The sequence below is a fragment of the Cricetulus griseus genome, chromosome 4 (assembly GCF_003668045.3).
Source record: "Cricetulus griseus strain 17A/GY chromosome 4, alternate assembly CriGri-PICRH-1.0, whole genome shotgun sequence".
In the NCBI taxonomy this organism is placed as follows: domain Eukaryota; kingdom Metazoa; phylum Chordata; class Mammalia; order Rodentia; family Cricetidae; genus Cricetulus; species Cricetulus griseus.
Window position 1 is genome coordinate 51,664,330 of NC_048597.1, and position 19,598 is coordinate 51,683,927.

Genomic DNA, 19,598 nt, shown 5'->3' on the forward strand with positions numbered 1-19,598 from the left:
TACAAGAAAACCAGTTTAGAATAACTACTCTGAAGCTCTTGCCTGACTGTGAACCATCTAGAGATTAGCCCTTAACTTACTTTTGCAGAACACCCAAGTTCAGTTGCCAACGCTCACACTGGGTAACTCACAACTGGGTATAACTCCAGCTCCAGGGGATCCTTCTGGCTGCTGTGAGTATCCACACAACGTATATACACAGTTTACATTTTTAAAAAAAAGATCATCCTTTTTATCTCATATAACTCAGTTAACACAGGTTTTGGCCAATCTTAGTGGAGAAGATAAAGATATCTTATGAACAAAGGTAGGGGTACAAATTATTCAGAAAGGCCAAAAGTCTGCGACCTAGGTAACTTGTTATCTGGAATAGGTACTTCTCAAGTGCAGTTCACAGTACAGGCACATCGCATCAAAGTTATGTTCCTATAAATCAGGAGGCATTTCAGCCCATTATAGTGCCTGGCATGATTACTGTGACCTTGTGTTGTCCAAGTACAAGAAAAGTACATTGATAGGTTTTCCACCTGGACCTATCAGTTAAGATTCTCTGTAAGCTGGAAACTCACTCCTCAGATATGAAATGAGATGCATCCTTCTTTGATAAAATTGTCACCCACATCAACAGAAATATGTCTTTTTGAACACCGCAGATCAGTAAATCAGAGAATCCTACCAACCTCTGACAGACAGCTCCACAGAAGTCAAGTGCTTCAGTACGAAAGACCCTTTTTCTCTCTTTTGAACCACACAGGTGTATGTGCCCCTGTCTGAAAGGAACAGGGGCAGGATCATAAGACGGAAGTTGTCATCGATGTCAAGTAAAGTCCGGTTCTCATACTGGGGCCACACTTCCGTCTTCTTAGAGATGAAACTCAGCACCATTTCGTTATCTTTTTGCCAGTAGATTCGCATTTGCAACATGTCCGCCTCCTCATAGGAAAAGTTGTAACCACAGGGTAGTGATACTTTTTCTTTCACTGACTTGGACATTTGGACAATACCTAAGAGAAGGCAAGTAAGAGAAGATTGATTGAATAAACTTTATTGGACAAAACAAGCTCATTCCATCAAGAGACAAACAGTGATGAGTGACTCTAGAATGGATTTTTTTTTTTTGCCCCAACACATTTGTTTTGTTGATGTTGTTTGTTTTGTTGTTGTTTTTAGAAATAGGTTTTCTCTATGTAGCCTAGGCTGTCCTGAGACTTGCTGTGTAGACCAGGCTGGCTTTGCACTCACAAGATCCTCCTGCTTCTGCCCCCTTAGTGCTGGGATTAAAAGTGTGCCCAAGCATGCCCAGCCTCATTACTTTTTTTATAATTTTTTATTATTGTATATTAATTATCCAAAATGATGGGTTCATGTTGTGGAATAGTCCTTTACACTGCGTGAAGATATTCACTGTGGTTGGTTTAGTAAAAAGCTACTAGGCAGGATTTGGGAGGCAGAGAGAACGCTGGGGAAAAAGAAGGCTGGAGTTGCAAGGAGATACCAGGACTCAGAGGAAGCAGCACGGGCAGTACAGAGTAAATGCAATGACAGAGCAAAAAGCAGATTGATAGGAAATGGGTTAATTTAAGCTATAAGACATAGTTAGAAACAAGCCTAAGCTATTGGCTGAGCTTTTATAATTAATAATAAGTCTCTGTGACATTTTGGGGAGCCTGTGGTCCTGACAAAAATGTTGACTACAAGTTTATTTATTCATTTTTGGTTTCTTGAGAGAGGGTTTCTCTGTGTAGCCCTGGCTGTTCTGGAACTCGCTCTGTAGACCAGGTTGTCCTGGAATTCACAGAGATCTGCCTGCCTCTGCCTCCTGAGTGCTGGGATTAAAAGCATGAACCACCACCGCCAGTTTTCACTTATTATTTCTATTGTGGTTCAAAAGAACCACATGAACAACCGTGTGTGTTGGATACTTGCAATCCTAGCACTTGGGAGGCTGAAGCAGGAGAACAAGGTTGAGCCCAGTTTGTCCTACATTGAGACAATGTAGGACAAATATCAAAATATCAAATGGGTCAAAATATCCAAGGGTGGGGCTGTTGCTCAATGCCAAAGCACAAGTACTGATGTGCAAGGCCCTGGATTTGACTGCCAGCACTCAAAGAAATACATCAAATGTACTATAGTGACCCTTTTTAAGTGCACAGCAGAAAAATATCTTCACGTTGTGAGACAGATCTCAGAGTTGCTTGTGTGTGTCATGAATCTCTATACTTATTAAACAATAAACTCTCTTCCATCTCTCTCACCCTGGAACGACCATTCTACTGTTTGTTTCTATGAATTTGATTGACTACTTTAGATATACTGACTTTTTTTTTTTTGAGACAGGGTTTCTTTGTGTAGCTTTGTAGACCAGGCTGGCCTCAAACTCACAGAGATCCTCCTGCCTCTGCCTCTCATGTGCTGGGATTAAAGGCGTGCGTCACCAACACCCGGTGATATTAGCCATTCTTTAATGGCCACCACTACCCAGCTTATACTGACCTTTTTGTGGGTGGCCTGTTTTACTTAATATATGTCTTCAATGTTTATTTATCTTGTGTTATATGACAAATTTTCAAATAATCTCCATCTCTCTGTCTTCCATATATATATATATATATATATATATATATATATATATATATATCTGTTGATGGGCATCTGAGCTGCTTCCATGGATAATATGCTGTGAACATGGGTGTGCAAATACCTCTTCATAACCCCTTGATTTCACAAATCAGTCAGGTTTTGGTCCTACCCCAGGCTAGCCTTGAACTCTCTATGTAGCCAAGGGTGACCTTAAACTCCCGGTCTGCCTGTCTCCACCTCCTGAGTGCTGGGATTACAAGTAAACACCATCCTGCCTGGGGTCCTACTACTTAGGTGCTCTATCTAACATATTGATAGATAGAGATAAAATGGCCTTGGTCAAAACTCCAGTGAATGTGCTGCCATTTGCCTATAGACCACACACAGCATCATAATGCCTCTCATACCCATCCTTTTTTGTTTCCTTTGTTGCTGGTGGCCATATCAGAGGAGCAGCAGGTGGCAATTGACTTCAGGGGGTGGGCCCACCAGCATGCAAAACTCTGATGAGTGAATCTAAGAATGGCAAGGTCCCAAGAGCTTTGGCCCCAGAATGTCTTTTGCTACTGCTGTGTCTTTACATGTCTGCCACTGCCATTTGTCTCTGGTATCTGGCATGGTGTGAATGGGTATGGAGGGGTCCCCATTGCCTTTAATGTGGTGTGATTATCTTATGGAAATATCCCATTGTACTGGGCATTTTTACCTGTGGATTATTATGAAGTTGGTTTCCTCCTAAACAGTACTGTTTAAAGTGTTGCCCCCGCCCCTGATAAAACACAGGCTGCAGAGGTTAGAAAAGAAGAACAAGAAAATGCCACGCAGCTACTTTCTCTTGAGGAGCAGTATAGACTGTGGCTTAGACTAATGATAAAGAAAAACAACTGAGTCCCAGAAGCTAAGTTAGCTCAAATCTTTTGATCTTAATGTAGAGAGATGTGTTCACAGGTTTTGGTGTACATCATAGCTAAAACAAAGCTTTGAAATATGACTTAAGGTTAGGTTAATTATGTTTAGATGTTTTTTGTTAATGGCTTTGAGGTAAAAAAAATCTTGTAAAACAATTTAAAGGCATATTTTAATAGCCGAGTGAGGAATGCATTGAGGTCAGGGAATAAGAATAATGACAGCTTGCCTATTGTTGGCTGATGTACCTTTCTTGCTAGGAGAGGTTGGTGATCAAGGGTGGTGATTAATTCCTTGTATCCATTTCTGCCCTCAGCTTCTTGATATTAAAAAAAATGTTGATGAATGGGTATGCACCCTGAGGATTTAAGACAGAACCAGCTGATTCTTTTTTATATAGAAAAGTTTAGATTCTTCTGCGATTTGTTACAAGATTACCCTTTGAGATAAATAATAAAACGATTGGTCCTTTCTTTGTAACCTCAAAGTGCAGCCTGCCAACAAAAGAACTTGCTGAGAAAAATTCCTTGTTTGCTTACACTCTGTTCATCTAGAACAAGTTGCTTGGGCTTGAATGTATGTGCGTTCTTGGGACAACTATTTCTTTTCACCTGTAATACATAAAATGTTTAATCATATAAGGGATATGGGAAACATACTTTTATTTTTCTACGTGTACTCTTTGTAATGTTTTGCTTGAAAAATAGAATGCAACCACATTGTAATTTTTATATTGCTTTAAAGATTTTGCTGGGGTATAAAAGCTGTAAGGGATAAAAATAAAGTCAGAAGGAAGATATCAAGAGAGACAGAAGTGATACATCTGGATAGAGGTTAAAAGAAATAAAGAACAGGGAGAAAGGATGTATGTGTATATTTTCCATTTTTTTTTTTGCCTGCCCCAGAGAGTTAAGTTTAGCAACTCTCAGACTCTACAGAATTAAGTTTTACTCCATCAGGTAGAAAAGTCAAGTTGAGAAAAGTCAACCCACTCTGTTGGATCCCCCTCAATCCCTGAGCTGCTAGAGGCTGGTCCTCATGGCAGCGGTACTTTGCTACTGTGTAGTCATTCTTTGAAGGGAAGCAATTGCAAGTTCATCTGCTCCCCTGCCCTGCCCTGTGAAATAGAGGTCACAGCACCTTACAGGGGTCTTGGCAGAGACTTTGAGATGCTTAGGAAGCTCAGGACAGAGGGGACTATGATTCTATGCCCGGTAGCTATTTGTCAAAAAGGAATGAGGAAGGCAGATAAGAGAAAATACAAATTTAAAAGAGGATCATATTTTTAACAGGCAATACAACAGAACATCCTTATTCTTAGAGTCCACATTTGTGAACTGGCCTAGTCTCCAAAATTTATATTTTATTTGGGGTGTGGCAAGATCTCAATATGTATCTCTGATTGGCCTCTAACTGATGGCAATACTCTTGCCTCAACCTCTACTACGATTACAGAAATGTACCATCATGCACTGTGGTGATATATTGTTTATGATCTAATAAAGCTTGCCTGGAGATCAGAATGCAAAGCTAGCCACAGTCATAGAGGCCAGGCAGTGGCCAGGCTGGGTGGTAGTGGTGCATGCCTTTAATCACTGCCTTTAATCACAACACTAAAGAGGTACATAAGACAGAAGTAGGGTCTCAGAGAAGGCAATTAGTCTCCAGCCATGTTGAGGACAGGATTGCCCCAGCCTTGGTAGTGGTAAGAGCTCTCTGGTGGTAGGATGTTATGCTTTTTCTGATTTTCAGATTGAACCCCAATATCTGTCTCTGGGTTTTTATTATTCATGCTACAATGCACAGCTCCAAAATTTATTTAGAACCCAGAATCAATACTTGTAGGATTTTAGACATGGACAGAAGAGCAGAACACATGAATGCCTGACATTTCCAGCAGAGGTGGAATAGAGCACAGTGTTCTGCCATCTTGCTTCAGCTTTTATACTGCAACAAGTATACTTTTTGTCTGACTTCACAGTCTGCTAAGCACCACACCTCTCACATAACACAACTCTGTCTCATCAAAACAAAACAACGCAACAACAAAAAACCTACCCGATGGAACGTTCCCTTTCATTTCTTCTACAGCTCTTTCCCCATGTTTTACACACACACACTAAGTTGCACAGAACTGTTTTGTTTTGTTTTGAAACAAGGTCTCCCTAGGTAGCTCAGGCAGACAGACTATTTTGATCCTCCTGCATCAGCTGGGAGTTATGCCTTCCTGAATTCTAGAAAAGGTATAAACCACCATAGCTGGTTACTAATATGGTTTTGAGTGCTCTCTCACTTTCCTACCACACAGTTTGATTTGGGAGAACAAAGGCCACTAAACCTACCACTAGATTAGAGAATGACTTAGAGGAGAGCTGAGGTGCCACCTCCTTTATATAAATCTTCTAATTATGCAACCTAAAGTGAACCCAATATCTTTGTAGCAACCTTATACCTTGAAGACCTATTACTGCAATGGCAAATAAGCTATTTTTTCTACCATACATACCACACAGTTAAGCATCCTAGAAAGATGATGTCACTACAAAGAGTTGCCCTGAATCTTCCTCTCTTCCACACATTCATAGGATAACAAATGACGAGCATTCTAATGTATGGAAAAACACTTGCTCATTTTACATATATATCCTAATGCCTGTGGACCAGAGTCAGAGACAGAGACACTCAGAGAGTGGGATGGTCCTCCAGTCCCATGAGAAGACAGGAGGGTTTTAAGAGACCCCAATGAAAGTGCCAAGGCAGATTAAAGAATCTGCTGCACCCCCAAAGGAATATGGAGGACAAAGTTGAAGACTGTGAAGTCTGGGAGCCACTACCAGCATTTATTCTTTCTGTACCTTATTTTACAGATGAGGAAACTAGGCCAAGGAAAAAGCACTGCCCCAGTTTTACATAAGTATTTCTTACTGGCCCAGACTTTTAAGGCCACTCTCTTATTTACTGCTGGAATCATTAGCATTAGCTGTCATCTCGACAGAATCTAGAATCACCTGATAGACCACTGTCAGCTCCCAAAGAAACTCAGGACGAGAGGCTAGCCATGGTGCCTATTTGACATATCCATGCTGGCCTCCAGGCTCTCAGCCTTGCAAATACTGTTACAAGAGTCCTGGCTCCTTCCTGCTCTTCTCAGCCCCGCCCCTACCTTAACCCTTTCCATTTCCTGGGCTTCATCCCCTCCCTCAGCTTCTAATTCTATACGACCCAGGCATTTCAGCCACACACTCTCTTGGCCCTTAGTCTCTTGATTCTTCTCCCTCTCCTATTTCCCTCTCTTCTTTTCCTCTCTCACTCTCCCCACCCTCTCTCCTCTCATGACCCAGTCTATTCTGCCGGCCATGTTCAATCCACTACCCTCTCTCCTTTCTCTGAACTCTTCAGGATGCCTCTGGCTGTACTGTCCCTCATATCTACAATAAAAACCTTCTTCTCAACCATACCTTGGCGTGGTCATGTCCTCATTTTTCATCAGCTTTTAGGTATACCTATGGGGAATTATCCTGATTTCAAAGGCAGGAAGATCTGCCCATTTTGTGGGTGGCACCTTTTTTGTTTTGTTTTCTTTATGTTTTTTGAGACAGGGTTTCTCTGTGTAGCTTTGGAGCCTGTACTGGAACTCACTCTGTAGACCAGGCTGGCTTTGAACTCACAGAGATCTGCTTGCCTCTGCCTCCTGAGTACTGGGATTAAAGGAGTGAGCCACCACTGCCCAACAGGTGGTATCATTTCTTTTTCTTTCTTTCTTTCTTTCTTTTTTTTTTTTTTTGGGGGGGGGAGCGGGGAGGTTCAAGACAGGGTTTCTCTGTATTGTTTTGGAGCCTGTCCTGGAACTCGAGCTGTCGACCAGGCTGGCCTCGAACTCAAAGCGATCTGCCTGTCTCTGCTTCCTGAATGCTGGGATTAAAGGCGTGTGCCATTACCGCCAGGCAGGTATCATTTCTTAAAGTGGGTCCTAGATTGTATACAGAGAAAAGCCCATCACAAGCATTCCTACTCTTCCTTTTCACAGGGATGTAATGTGACCAGCTGTTTCCTGCTCCTGCAGCTGTGACTTCCTTGCCATGATGGCCTCTACCTTGAAACTGTTGGGCAGAACAAACCCTTTCACCCCCTAAGTTACTTTTGTCTGGCCATTTTATTATAGTGACAGGAAAAGAAACCAAGATGACTGCTTCCCCCAGTTTTAGGATTCAATTCTAGAACAACTAAGCCAACAATGCATTGATCCAACCGGGCCCCACCACTGAGCTCTTCTACTTTAAGAAGGAGCCTTGGGATGGATCAGCCAGTAAAGGCAACTGCTAACAAACACGACATCCTGAGTTTGATCCTAGGCGCCCATGTGTTGGAAGGAGGGAACTAACTCCTGCAAGTTGCCCTTTGACCTCCACATACATGCTGACCCGTCCAGCAGGCCAGGTTATTGGGGGTCTCGAGGGGGTTGTCACCTAAAGGGGTCATGAGTGCGAGAGAGGAATGGAGACCAAGCGGCGCAAGAAAGGACAAGAGTCCGTCTGTGCAATGTCAAGGTCTCGATTTACTGGGGCTTAGAGTGGGCTTAAATAGCCCTGCAACAATAGAATTGGGGGGAATAATAGAAGGAACATCAGGTATTTGCTGGGACTGGAACATTCTTCTTGTCAGCCGGAACATCTAGTGGTCTTTCTTGGAACAGCGAACAGAAAAGCTCCAGACCCTTTCTCGGAACAGAAGCAGTTAGCAGTTCCGCTTGGCCAAACCGTATCTAATTACAGGTTACAGGAGGCTCACAGAGCTGGCTTTAAGCTGCGAACTTACAGGTCATTAAAAGTCTTACAAAGGTGGGCTTTAAGCCGCATAGTTTTGGGCCCACGGCCCCTTACAACATGCCATGTGTGTTCATATAAACAAATCAATCAGTAAGCCATAAAAATTAAAAGTTCTATGGGGCTGTAATCCCAACACTTGGGAAGTAGGAGTAGGAAGACCAGGAGTTCAAGGTTATCCTTGGCTATACAGAAAGTTTGAGGTCAAAGCCTACACTTCAAAAGACCTTGTTTCTAATGCACAAAACTAAAAAACAAAATGAGAGTCCCTTTTTTTCCCGGGCTTTGACTGACCTCATGGTTTCAGGCTGGAATGACTCAAGGCAATCACAAGACAAGGACAAGGACTTGTGAACTATGTGTGCCCTCTTAGCTACCTGATGGTCCTTCTCTTGTCTGTATGTACTCTGTGCATTCAGTTATCCTACAGCTTGGATTTGCTAAGTGGGCTCCATTTTAAAACTCAGTCCCTGGGATTGGAAAGATGGCTCAGTGATTAAGAGCACTGACTGTTCTTTTAGAAGACCTCTCCAATTCTCAGCACCTACAAGGTGACTTATAACCATCTGTAACTCCAGTTCTAGAGGGGTCTGGCACCTTCTTCTGGTCTCTGTGGGTATCAGGCACACACATATGGTATACAACATATTCATTCATACAAAAACCCATACACAAAAAACAAAAACAAAAAAACCAATCAGACATATTTTCTCATCATTATATCGCCAACATTTCAGTATCTAAGCCCCAACTTACTAGCTCCTAGCAAGAGTCAATACCACAAAATTCCTCATCAGAGTAGACTCTTGGGTTATGGTTCGGGGGCAGTGTCCCTTTAAAACCCAAATCCTCAGGCCCTTACCCAGTGCCATCACCTTGTCTTGTGCCCCCAGAGTCACAAAGATGACCTTGGAGAAAGCCCATGTGTGCAGACCCATTTCTAGGGCCCTAACTCTTGAAAAGCAAGATGGAGACCATAACACCTTCCACCTCACCAGCCATAATGTGAGACAGTGGAGCTCTCAGGCTTGCCTTCAGGCAAGTTGCTGAAAGTCACCAATTCCTACTCTAGAGCTATAACTGACAGGAGTGAAGAGATAAGCCTGAAGGGGTCTCTGGTAGCTAAAGATCAAGATATGACCTGGATATATATGGGTAAAGGAAAGCTAAAAGATGTGTAACAGAGCATAGACTATGTTTTCCTATTGACTGACATTCTAGTCTCAGCTCAGCTACATGCCATTCCAGAGTACCACAAAAGTAAACTTAATTAAACAATATAAATGGGCGTCCCTGGTACAGCAAATCTTCTGCAGGAGTATCTGCACTCCCCTTGTCTGCCCCTGGTTGCTTTAATCTCACTCAGGGATCATAATCAGCTGTACAGAACCCCGGTCTTGCTTGAACCCAATGGACACAATGACACAAAACAGCTAATTTATTTGGGCCCCAAATAATGGGGTATCCTCTCCCGACAACTGCTTGTTCCCACCCTACAGAATATAACATACCCAGCAGATTTGAAATCTGATGACACAAACAAGAGAGAAATCATAACCAAAAGCAAAACTGTCTCCTTTCAATGGCAGTTCCTGAGGAGTTTTTGTGCAGTCACATGCAGAGAAGCATGGGTGTCTCTCTAAAAGCCATGGCAGCTCATCAATGTGCTGCTCTCCATTCCTGTCAGAGCACCCGGGGTGCCCCCCCCCACCCAATCACACCCTGATGCTGAAGAAGAACCAGACTGAAAAGAGGAATCAAAACTTTCCCGTGAGGCCTGGAAATTTCCACAGGAACCAGGCTCCCACTATCATACTGAGCAATGAGAAAATGGAAGAAAGGTCTTGGAAGGCTCTTGTCTATGTCTGTGACTCTGGAGGGGACCCAGGTTCCTGAAGCCTTATTGGATCTCTGAGTTTGTTGGATATGCCACTTGGTACTTCAATGCCTCAGACAAAGCAAGAGTTAGGGTTCAAACAGGACAACGTACTTAACAAAGCACCTTGCTTCTGTCCTTGACCACTGTGAAATTATGTACACTGGGGGAGGTAGCATATCCACACTGTAGAAGTGAACTTGAGGCCCAAGGAGACTTACCCACTTTTTCAATGCTATAGTTCTTCTAACTTGTGGTCATCTAAGCCCCTAATACTTAGTTATGCATTTAGCGAGTATTGACTTTGTACATTTTAGAGTAGGCCCCATTCTCAACATAGAATTTTACATCTTATTTCATTTATTATTTATGTGTATGAGTGAGTGCATGGATACATGCCATGGGTGTGGAGGTCAGAGGACAGATCTCAGAAATCGGTTCCCCTCCTTTACTGTAGACTATGGGGATTAAACCTGGGTGGTTTAATCTCACCAGCTCTAACACAGTTTTTGGTAGGGCTCTTCTGACAACGGACCACATCCTGCGTTGTTGAGCCACACCCAGAATAAAACTGTAGAAATTGTCTGACCTGTAGTCTTAAATGAAGGCCCACCAATGGCTTGGGGTGCACATCAGGCCCCTCCTAGTTATCAGCAGCTGGATGTAGCAGAGTGGAAATGGGGAGAAACAGAAGGCAACTCTGTTTACTTCTGTGCTGGGTGGTTTTGTGTGTCATCTTGACACAGCTATAGAGTCATCCGTGGAAGGAGCCTCAGTAGAGGAAATGTCTCCATGAGATGCAGCTGTAAGGCATTTTCTCATTTAGTGGTCAGTAGGGAAGGGCCCAGCCTGTGGTGGGTGATGCCATCCCTGGGCTGCTGGTCCTGGGTTCTATAAGGTGGGCTGAGCCAGTAAGCAGCTCCCCACTCCATGGCCTCTGCATCAGCTCCTGCTTTCAGGATCCTGCCCTGTTTGAGTTCCTGTTCTGACTTCCTTCAGTGATGAACAGCAATGCTGAAATGTAAGTCAAATAAACCATATCCTCCTCTACTTGCTCTTTGGTCATGGTGTTTTACCTCAATAGAAGCCCTAACTAAGACAACTTCTATTGAACATGTGTACATTGCTCCTCTGGGTGGCAGACTGGGGACACTAAGCAGTTAGCCTCAGCCTAGGCCTTTCCTGACAGCTTTACTATCTTCCTCCCTTACTGACTTTAATTCCCAGCCACTAGCACCCTGGGAGAGGAAGCTATGAGCCAACAGACGTAAAGATTGCTGGTTTTGGTTAAAGGTGAAAGGCTGATACGATTTGGAGAGAAACCAGAGTAAGGGCACTGGTTTTAGACAAAGACCTCATCTTTAGGAACCCAGTCTACAACAGTACATTGTTAGCCACAAAGACAAATGATGTCCAATACATACTACAACACAGATGAACCCTTTCCAATACTTACTACAACACAGACGAACCCTGAAAAGAAGACAGACACAATACACCACAGGATGAGTGCTTTCACTATAAGAAATGCCCAGATTGGGCATGGTCCATGAGAGGGGAAGAAGAGTAGTGGCTTCTAGGAGATGAGACCAAGGTGACATAGAAGAGTAGCTGCTGAATGGGTCTAATTATGAGGTGATGAAAATATTCTAAACTACCAGGTACCAGTTAGAGCTTCATAACAGTGTGAGACACTAAAACCCAGAAAACTTCACTTTAAAATGGTCAATTTTAAGCTAGGTGGTGGTGGCACACGTCTTTAGTTCCAGCACTCAGGAGGCAGAGGCAGGCGGATCTCTGTGAGTTCAAAGTCAGCCTGGTCTACAGAGCAAGTTCCAGGACAGTCTCCAAAGCTACAGAGAACCCCGTCTTGAAAAATCAAAACAGAACAAAACAAAGGTCAACTTTAAAGCCTTTCAGATAACTTAAGTATTTCTTTATTTATTGGTATTATGATCAGCTTGCAGCTTAGGGGCTACATAGTTCCTAGTCTACATATTGGGTTCCAGGCCAGCCAGAGCTACATAGTGAGACCTTGTCTCAAGAAAAAAAAAAAGTCCCCAAACCTAAACCAAAGGATGCTATCAATGTACACATTTATATTTTTCAGAAAAGGGTAAGTTTGGATGAAAGTAAGAAAATAACAAGATGAAAGTAGTGAAATAGAAGCCAGTGAGGTGGTTCCATGGTAAGGGCGCTTGATGCTAACCCTGATTATGTGAACTCCACCCTAGACCCACACGGTGGAGAGAACTAAATCCTGCAAGTTTTCCTTTGGTCTCCACAGGAGAGCTGTGGTGCACGTGTGCTCCTCCACACAGAACTGATATACCTTTCTAGAATCTAACTGCAGGAGCAAATAGGGACGCCATCATGGCAGCCAACCCCCTGGGTAAGGGTCTTAGTGCTGGATTACCAGGTCTCCTAACTGAAAGGAAACAAGCTGGGCACAGCATATTAAAATCCACCAGGTGAGGGGGCTAGCTCAGTGGTAGAGCACTTACCAAACCCTTGGTTTGATCCTCAGCATTGGAAACAAAACAAAATAACTCAAAAGATGTGATCTACATTACATGAATGTGCTAGGTAAACAAGCATTTTCTCAGACTAGAAAAAAAATCACATTAAATTTGAAAAGAATTCAAGGGGGGGAACATAAATATTACCTATTATCCTAATACTTGGAGATGTTAATGTCAATATTCGGGTCTATAGCCACATCACACCAAACGTGCCCTACCTCATCTGATCTTGGAAGCTAAGCAGGCATGGGGCTGGTGAGGATGTGTGTGGGAGACTGTTGATGTTTGTGCACAGTCTTTTCCATGGAAGCGATATAATGGGGCACTTCTAAGCTTTCCATTAAGTGATCACCAAAGGTCTGATGTTAGGCCTATGTAGGGTTCCAGCAGGACAAGGAAGATGATGTGTGCTGGCTCACTAGCCATTGGGAGATTTAAGTCTTGCCCCTAACTTTCCCTCCAGTTTAGATACAGCCCTTATGGTCTGTAGAAATTAGATCTTTGCTGTTTTTTCTCTTAAATTCTGAATTCTTAGAATGCTGACATTTGGACTACTCTTATCAGGGTAACAATGACAGAGGTTATAACTCCTGAGATGTGTTGGTCAGTTGTGTTCAGACAGCAGGGTATGGGTGGGGGGTTGCTTTCTCTCTACTTCAGAGCTTCTAATGCATCCACATCCAGCTTTTTCAGGAAGCTTTTCCCCAGCCCTCAGAGCTAAGCCATCCTTAAAGGATCCGGCCCCGAAGGAAAGACTGCCCACGTATGCTTCTCTGACCATTGCTTCCTAGCCACCAGTTTCTGGAAAGCACTCATGGTTTCTGCCTTAAAGAGACCATGGGTGACCCTGAGGGTAGAGAGGATGTGGCTGTGTCCTCTCTTCTGTAAGACAGAGGCCCACTTGCCCTGGGTGCCAATGGCTGGAGAGTAGTAGGGGAGAGGGAACCATGCCATCAGGGTGTGGCTTCCTGACCCAGGGCAGGATTGAAGGTATGGTATATCCACAACCCCCAAACAGCCCTCCATTATCTTACTCTACCTTGCTCCATCCTGACCACTCATACCCTCACCAAAATCTGCCAAGTCCTCACCAGCTTCATACTGTACATGCTCAGTCCATCCTTTCCCCTCTGACCCCTCTCTCTTTATCAAAACCATCACCGAATACATTTGGCTCCAGAAACAGCTTCCTGTTAGGTTTTGCACTGACTGTGGCTACTCTATCAGCCATTCCTCATGCTTCAGCAACTCAAGATTTTTGTATTTTTCAGTCCTAGGAATTGAAGGCAGAGCCTCATGTGCTAGGCAAGCAACCTACCACTGGGCTATATTTGCTGCCCCACCCCTGCTTTTTTTTTTTTTTTAAGAAAAAAGACTTATGTAGTTCAGGCTGATCTCAAACTCACTATTCCCTTGAGAGTGACCCTGAATTTCTCACCTTCCTGCTGGTATCTACACAGTGCTGAGATCACAGGCATGTGCCACCACGCCCAGTTTATACCTTCCTAGAGAGGAAGCTCAGAGCCTTCTGTATGCTGGGCAAGCACTCTACCCACCGGCATATATTCAGGTCCATACTTTCTATTTTAAGGCAGGGTCCCACTAAGTTATCCATGCTAGCCTTGAATTCACTTTATAGCCCAGGAAGGCCTTGAATTTTGTTGTTTGTTTTGTTTTTCAATACAGCTAGGGTTTCTCTAGCTGTCTTGGAACTTTCTCTGTAGATCAAGTTGGCCTCAAATTCACAGAGATCTGCCTGTTTCTGCCTCAGGAGTGCTGGGATTAAAAGTGTGTGCCACCACCTCCCTGCCTGAGACCTTGAATTTTTGATCCTCCTGCCTCAACCTCCAGAGTAGCTAGGATTAGTGACACTGGTGTTAACACGTCTGGCTTCCTGTTTTTCTTTAAGTATCATTTACATAAAGACTTACTTCTGAAATAGGGCTGTATAGTTAGTCTGCCAGCCGCAGTATCATTTGAATGCTGACTAGAAATGCAGAATCTCAGATCCCAGTCCAGACCCACCCATACAGAAGAAGCATTTAAAGTAAAGTTCTTAAACCTGACATGGTAACTCACACAAGCAATCCTTGCTACTCTGGAGGCTGAAGTGGAGTTTTGAGGCCAGCCTGAGCTACATACTGGATTCCAGGCCAGCTTGGGCTACAGAGTGAGATCCTGACTCTAAAAACTGAAACATAAAATATCTTGAAAGTATTTCTCAGAGCAGTTCTAGGTTCCCAGCAGAATTGGGTGGATTCCCACAGACCGGTCCTGTCCTCACCTTTGAGCTTCCTCTATCATCAATATTCCATGCCACAGCGACACATTCGTTACACTCCATGAATCTATGCTGACACATCACCCACACCCAAAGTCATGGTTTAACATTCCCTCCAGGAGGTATACTTGCTATGGCTTTGAGATATCTGTGATTAATAGATACATCATAGTATTATGTAAAATAGTTTCACTTCTCTGAAAAATCCCCTGGGCCTTTTAATACCTCCCAAGTGACAATATGCATAATTAATGTATGGTCAGTGCTGAGATACATAGTCACCTCCTCTAAAATCCTTTCATGACCTTCCAGTGCAGTTTGAATAACGTGCAGGATCCCGATGGTGACTTGAAAGCCCTAGGCTTGGCTTCCTTCTGGTCCTGCTCTATCCACCACTGTCTGTCTGCAGGTCCTCAGCAGATGAAAATGGTTCTCTTTCTTCAAAGTTCTCATCTCCGTGGTAGTCACATATTTAATGCTATGATTATCAGATTGCTCGTCTTCTCCTTCCAGTGACTATAAATTCCATGAACAAAAAAGAGCTCATAATTTGTTCCTGGAACCAATAAACATGTCTTGTGTCCAGAAACTACTTGGTGTTTGTTGAATTAAATATTTAAAAAGAATGAGCTAGACAGCTATGGTGTAGCTCAATTGGGAAAGTGCTTGCCTGGAATGCCCTCTGTTTGATCTCCCATATTGCATAAACTGAGCAAGGTGCTGCCTGTCAGGAATCCTAGTACTTAGGATGGAGGCAGGAGTTCAAAGTCATCCTTTGTTACCTAATGAGTTAGAGGGCAGCCCAGGCTACATGAGACTCTGCCTAAAAAAGGGTTGAGGATGATAGTTGTGCTGGTGTTTGCCACCTTAGTAACCTGCCCATAATCCTCTGTTGCCATCTGCCTTCATCAGGTCTACTCCTCCAGCAACCCTGTCCCCACCTTTCTCAGAACCTGGGCTTTGGTAGTCAGGACCTCCTACTTTTCATATTTCTTGTGGGGTTAGTTCCAGGACTTGCACATGCAAACTTATTTGAGGGCATGAGTCACAGGCTCAACTGCTTCTGGGCTAAGGTGGACATTCAGAATAAGATGTTCACAGAAGGATGTTTGACTCAGTGCAGTAGAAACTGGATGCAGCTGTTAAGTGCATGGTGCTTTCCTAAACGGCTAAATATGTATCAGCTATGCTTTGTTTCTGACTCTTTTTCTGGTGCAGCTATCAAGCCTTGGTTTAAATGTTGCCTGCTTTCTCTCTCTTTTTAAGTTTTCCACCCCACCCATTAACTCCCAAACCCACTTCTGGGTGTGTATAGTTTCTCCAGAAGACTTGAGTTTGGGAGTGCTCCCCTAACCTCCAGAAAAAGATTGTAGCTGTGTAATTGTTGGATTGCTGACTATATACACAACTTGATGTATGAATGGACACTTAAGTCACTGTTCTCTCGGTTCCGCAGACAGAAAATTTAAAACTGCTACTACTGCAGCAGGTGGCCTGTACACCCTGCATCCTCTTCCCTCCTCTCTCCTTGTCTCCCATGCGGTTAGATGTTGTGAACAGGGTTTTAAGTGAACGGCTTTACACCAGGGTTTCCAAGAGTCCAGTTTCTGCATTGCCTGTGGCATTCTAGCTTCCTCCTTATTTGTGAGAAACCAGTTTATATGCTAGTCCTTAGAAAGCAGATCTCTTGTTTCCTGGCTTTAAAAAAGTCACATGGGCTAGCTACCCCTTAAAAAAAAATAGAAATAAAGAAAGTTCATGCAGGATGCAATGATGGCAGTTCCCAAGTAAACCGTGATCTGCAAGGCCCCCAACCCCTCTTGATAGTGCCTGAAAGTCCACCACCTACACAGAAACTGAGTCACCTGGAGAACAAAATACTCTTTGAAGAACACATACAAAACACACAGTCAGAAATATCTTGAAACAAATTTTTTTCGCACTAAATCTTAGCTGTTGGATGTCAGTGTTGACACGTAGAAAGAAAGCAAAGCTTAAGAAGAACCATTAAGAGAAAGATTTCACACTAAAAAGACCACATTTCTCAACTACCCGACACACCCCAAATGGAAAAGATTATCATTGCTGGCTTTTAGAGGTAAGCCACATTAATTAAAGACACACACTTTGGAAACCAGGACCAATGCTGTTGGCACATAACAAGTTGTAAGTGAATATCTAAGATAGATGGAGGAGGCCACAGCTGTAAGCTGTTCTCTGGCTTTATGTGTTGTTAAAATAATACTGTCCCCACCTCTATGGTAAAGTTAAAGTTCTTGATTACAACTTGGTTTCTAACTTGTGTGACCCTACATGTCCTTTTACCCTCTTTGAACCAGAACTTTCTTAGCTTCAAAGTATTCTGGGAACACCCTGAAGGGTCCCTCCAGTTCACAATATGAGCAGAGGGGATGGCCACTAAGTGAGCTGAGGGAGAAAGGCTCAGATAACAGCGTCATTGGCCTCAAAACCCGGTCGAGCTTCAGTTAGGTTCCTGAAAGTTCCTTCCTTACCTGAAGACATTCGAAAAAGACCAAACAGCAGCACAAAGAGATGAGCAATCCTGAGATGTGAACACCTGAGTCGTGGTGGATCCTGCCTCAGTTGGCAACCCATAGCTTCAGATGCTTTGGATAGATGGTGAAAGCCAGGCATGTAGAGCCAAAGGGAGTCTGGGCACCTCCAAGGCTCACAAAAACCAGGAAACAGAGCAGGAGAGAAGCCTGGATGGTATCTACCAAGCAGACACTGAAGACAACTCTATTGCTCCACTGAGATGGGACAGAGTTCTCGATCTCCGAAGGCTGTGTTTCACAAACTGAAAAAGAAACTAGTAAGAGTCGTTCAGTTGCTTGCTGTGAGCTAAAGACTATCCCCGTCTAAAATGAGTGAGAGTTCTTAATCTGAGTGGCTTCTAAATCGGGGTGTGGCCATGAAGGGAACTCAAAGGTGGAGGGGAGTCTAGGGGAGGTGACTTGTCCAGGCCTGTTCCGAGAACCAGCCACAGCTGGGTGAAAGGGTTCTGTGCTTGTGGGTGTGGCTAACATTATTAGAACACAGTGAGACCCCCATTTCACAAACAACAACAGCAAAAAGCACACAAAGAGACCCTTCAGTATCAGCCAATCCAAGAACGCTTAAATCTCCCCCCAACACATATATACACACAGAAAAACAGAGTGACTGGCAAAAGGGGATTTGTTCAAGGCAGTGCTTTAGTTAGGAAATGACTTCTTGATCTATTAACAGGAAATCAAGAACCCTAGGTCTTAAACTCACTAAGTCCTACAGGGATATCAACCAACAGAGGGGTCTAGCAGTAAAAAGGGAGGAACAAAAAGACACACTGCAAACATTCTGCGTTTAGATGATGCCATACAATGTGAAGAGGCTTGTTTATGTTTTTTTTCCAATAAATTTATCAAAATTGAGAAATGAAAATAATGATGTCACACTTGCAACTGGCCGGATGTGTGGATCTCCTCTTTTGGAGCTATCTCTGAGCCATAGCAGATTGTCTTCTTAGCCACACTCTAACCCTAACTGGTAAGCTTGAAGAGACTTTCCCATTAGCATTTTATTGATTAGAAAAAACTCAAGGTCAGCCTATAGAAATTTTTGCTAGCATCTAGGAAACACAAAAGAGTATTTTTCTAACAGTGTTGGAATGCCACAGGCAGACTCCTCTGAGGGCTAGTTTGTTTTAAAAGCAGTGAAGTTGGGGCTGAGGAGGTGGCTTTGTTGGTAGAATGCCTGCCTAACATGCAGGAAGCCCTGAGTTCAATTCCCAGAGTTATTTAAACATTGTAGTGGCACTGGAGAGGCAGAGGCAGGAGGATCAGAAGTGCCAGATCATTCTAGGTTACCTAGCAAGTTTGAGGCCTGACTGGGATATAGGAGACCCTGTCTTAAAAAAAAAAACAAAAAAAGCTCAGGTTGGTGTTACATTGTTCAACTAAGGTATCCCACAGTGTGATAAATAGTAAATACATTTACTTACTTGCTGAAGAAGATTCCTTTTTCTTTTATCTTAAAAATCAAATGCTGGGGCCCACTTATGAGCTGTTCCTGCTGTCTTTCTGACTAACAAACATAGCAGGGAGGCGGAATTTCCCCTTTCCCACTTCCCTTTACTAGAGCCTTGAGGAAGCTCCCTCAATCTTTGAGAGTATGACTTTGGCAAGTCTCCCCAGCAGGCAGCCCTCACCGCGGGGGTGGGGAGGTGAACTAACGGTGGTGAGAGTTTAGGGGTATCTAGGAAGAGGAAGAGCAAGGGGCAGCCACTGGCTCTGCCTGGACAATGGGGTGTGAGCTGTCCTGACTCTTCTGCACTGATTGCAAGTTCTGTTCTCACACTCAGTTACTTTTTTCCTACTGGTGGTAGGACTACTGTGGGAACAGGTTGTCTGGTTCATGGGTAGTAGGCATTTTTTGTGGGGGATGGGGGGAGTGTTTTCTGTTTACTAGATCACCCTCACTGCATTTGCATCCTGTCTATCCTCAAAGAGTGTGCTCCCTGCAGTCACATCGGATGGTATGCTCCACTCACCACAGCTAGTGTAGCTCAATGAGCACTGTGAAAGAAAGCATCAAGGGATGGAGGGAAG

At 43.6% G+C, this 19,598-nt stretch overlaps 1 protein-coding gene across 1 annotated transcript in view; it reads right to left on the reverse strand.

Moving 5' to 3' along the window:
• The window catches only part of Cd80 (CD80 molecule), a 34,273-nt gene extending 15,147 nt beyond the window's left edge, over positions 1–19,126 (reverse strand). The window contains exons 1-3 of the mRNA XM_027412689.2: positions 18,992–19,126; positions 17,505–17,809; positions 681–1,004 (exon numbers count right to left, since the gene is read on the reverse strand). Coding sequence (XP_027268490.1) covers positions 681–1,004; positions 17,505–17,646 — 466 coding nt within the window. The 5' untranslated portion in view covers positions 17,647–17,809; positions 18,992–19,126. The remainder of the gene's footprint in view (positions 1–680; positions 1,005–17,504; positions 17,810–18,991) is intronic.
• Between the last annotated feature and the right edge of the window lie 472 nt (positions 19,127–19,598).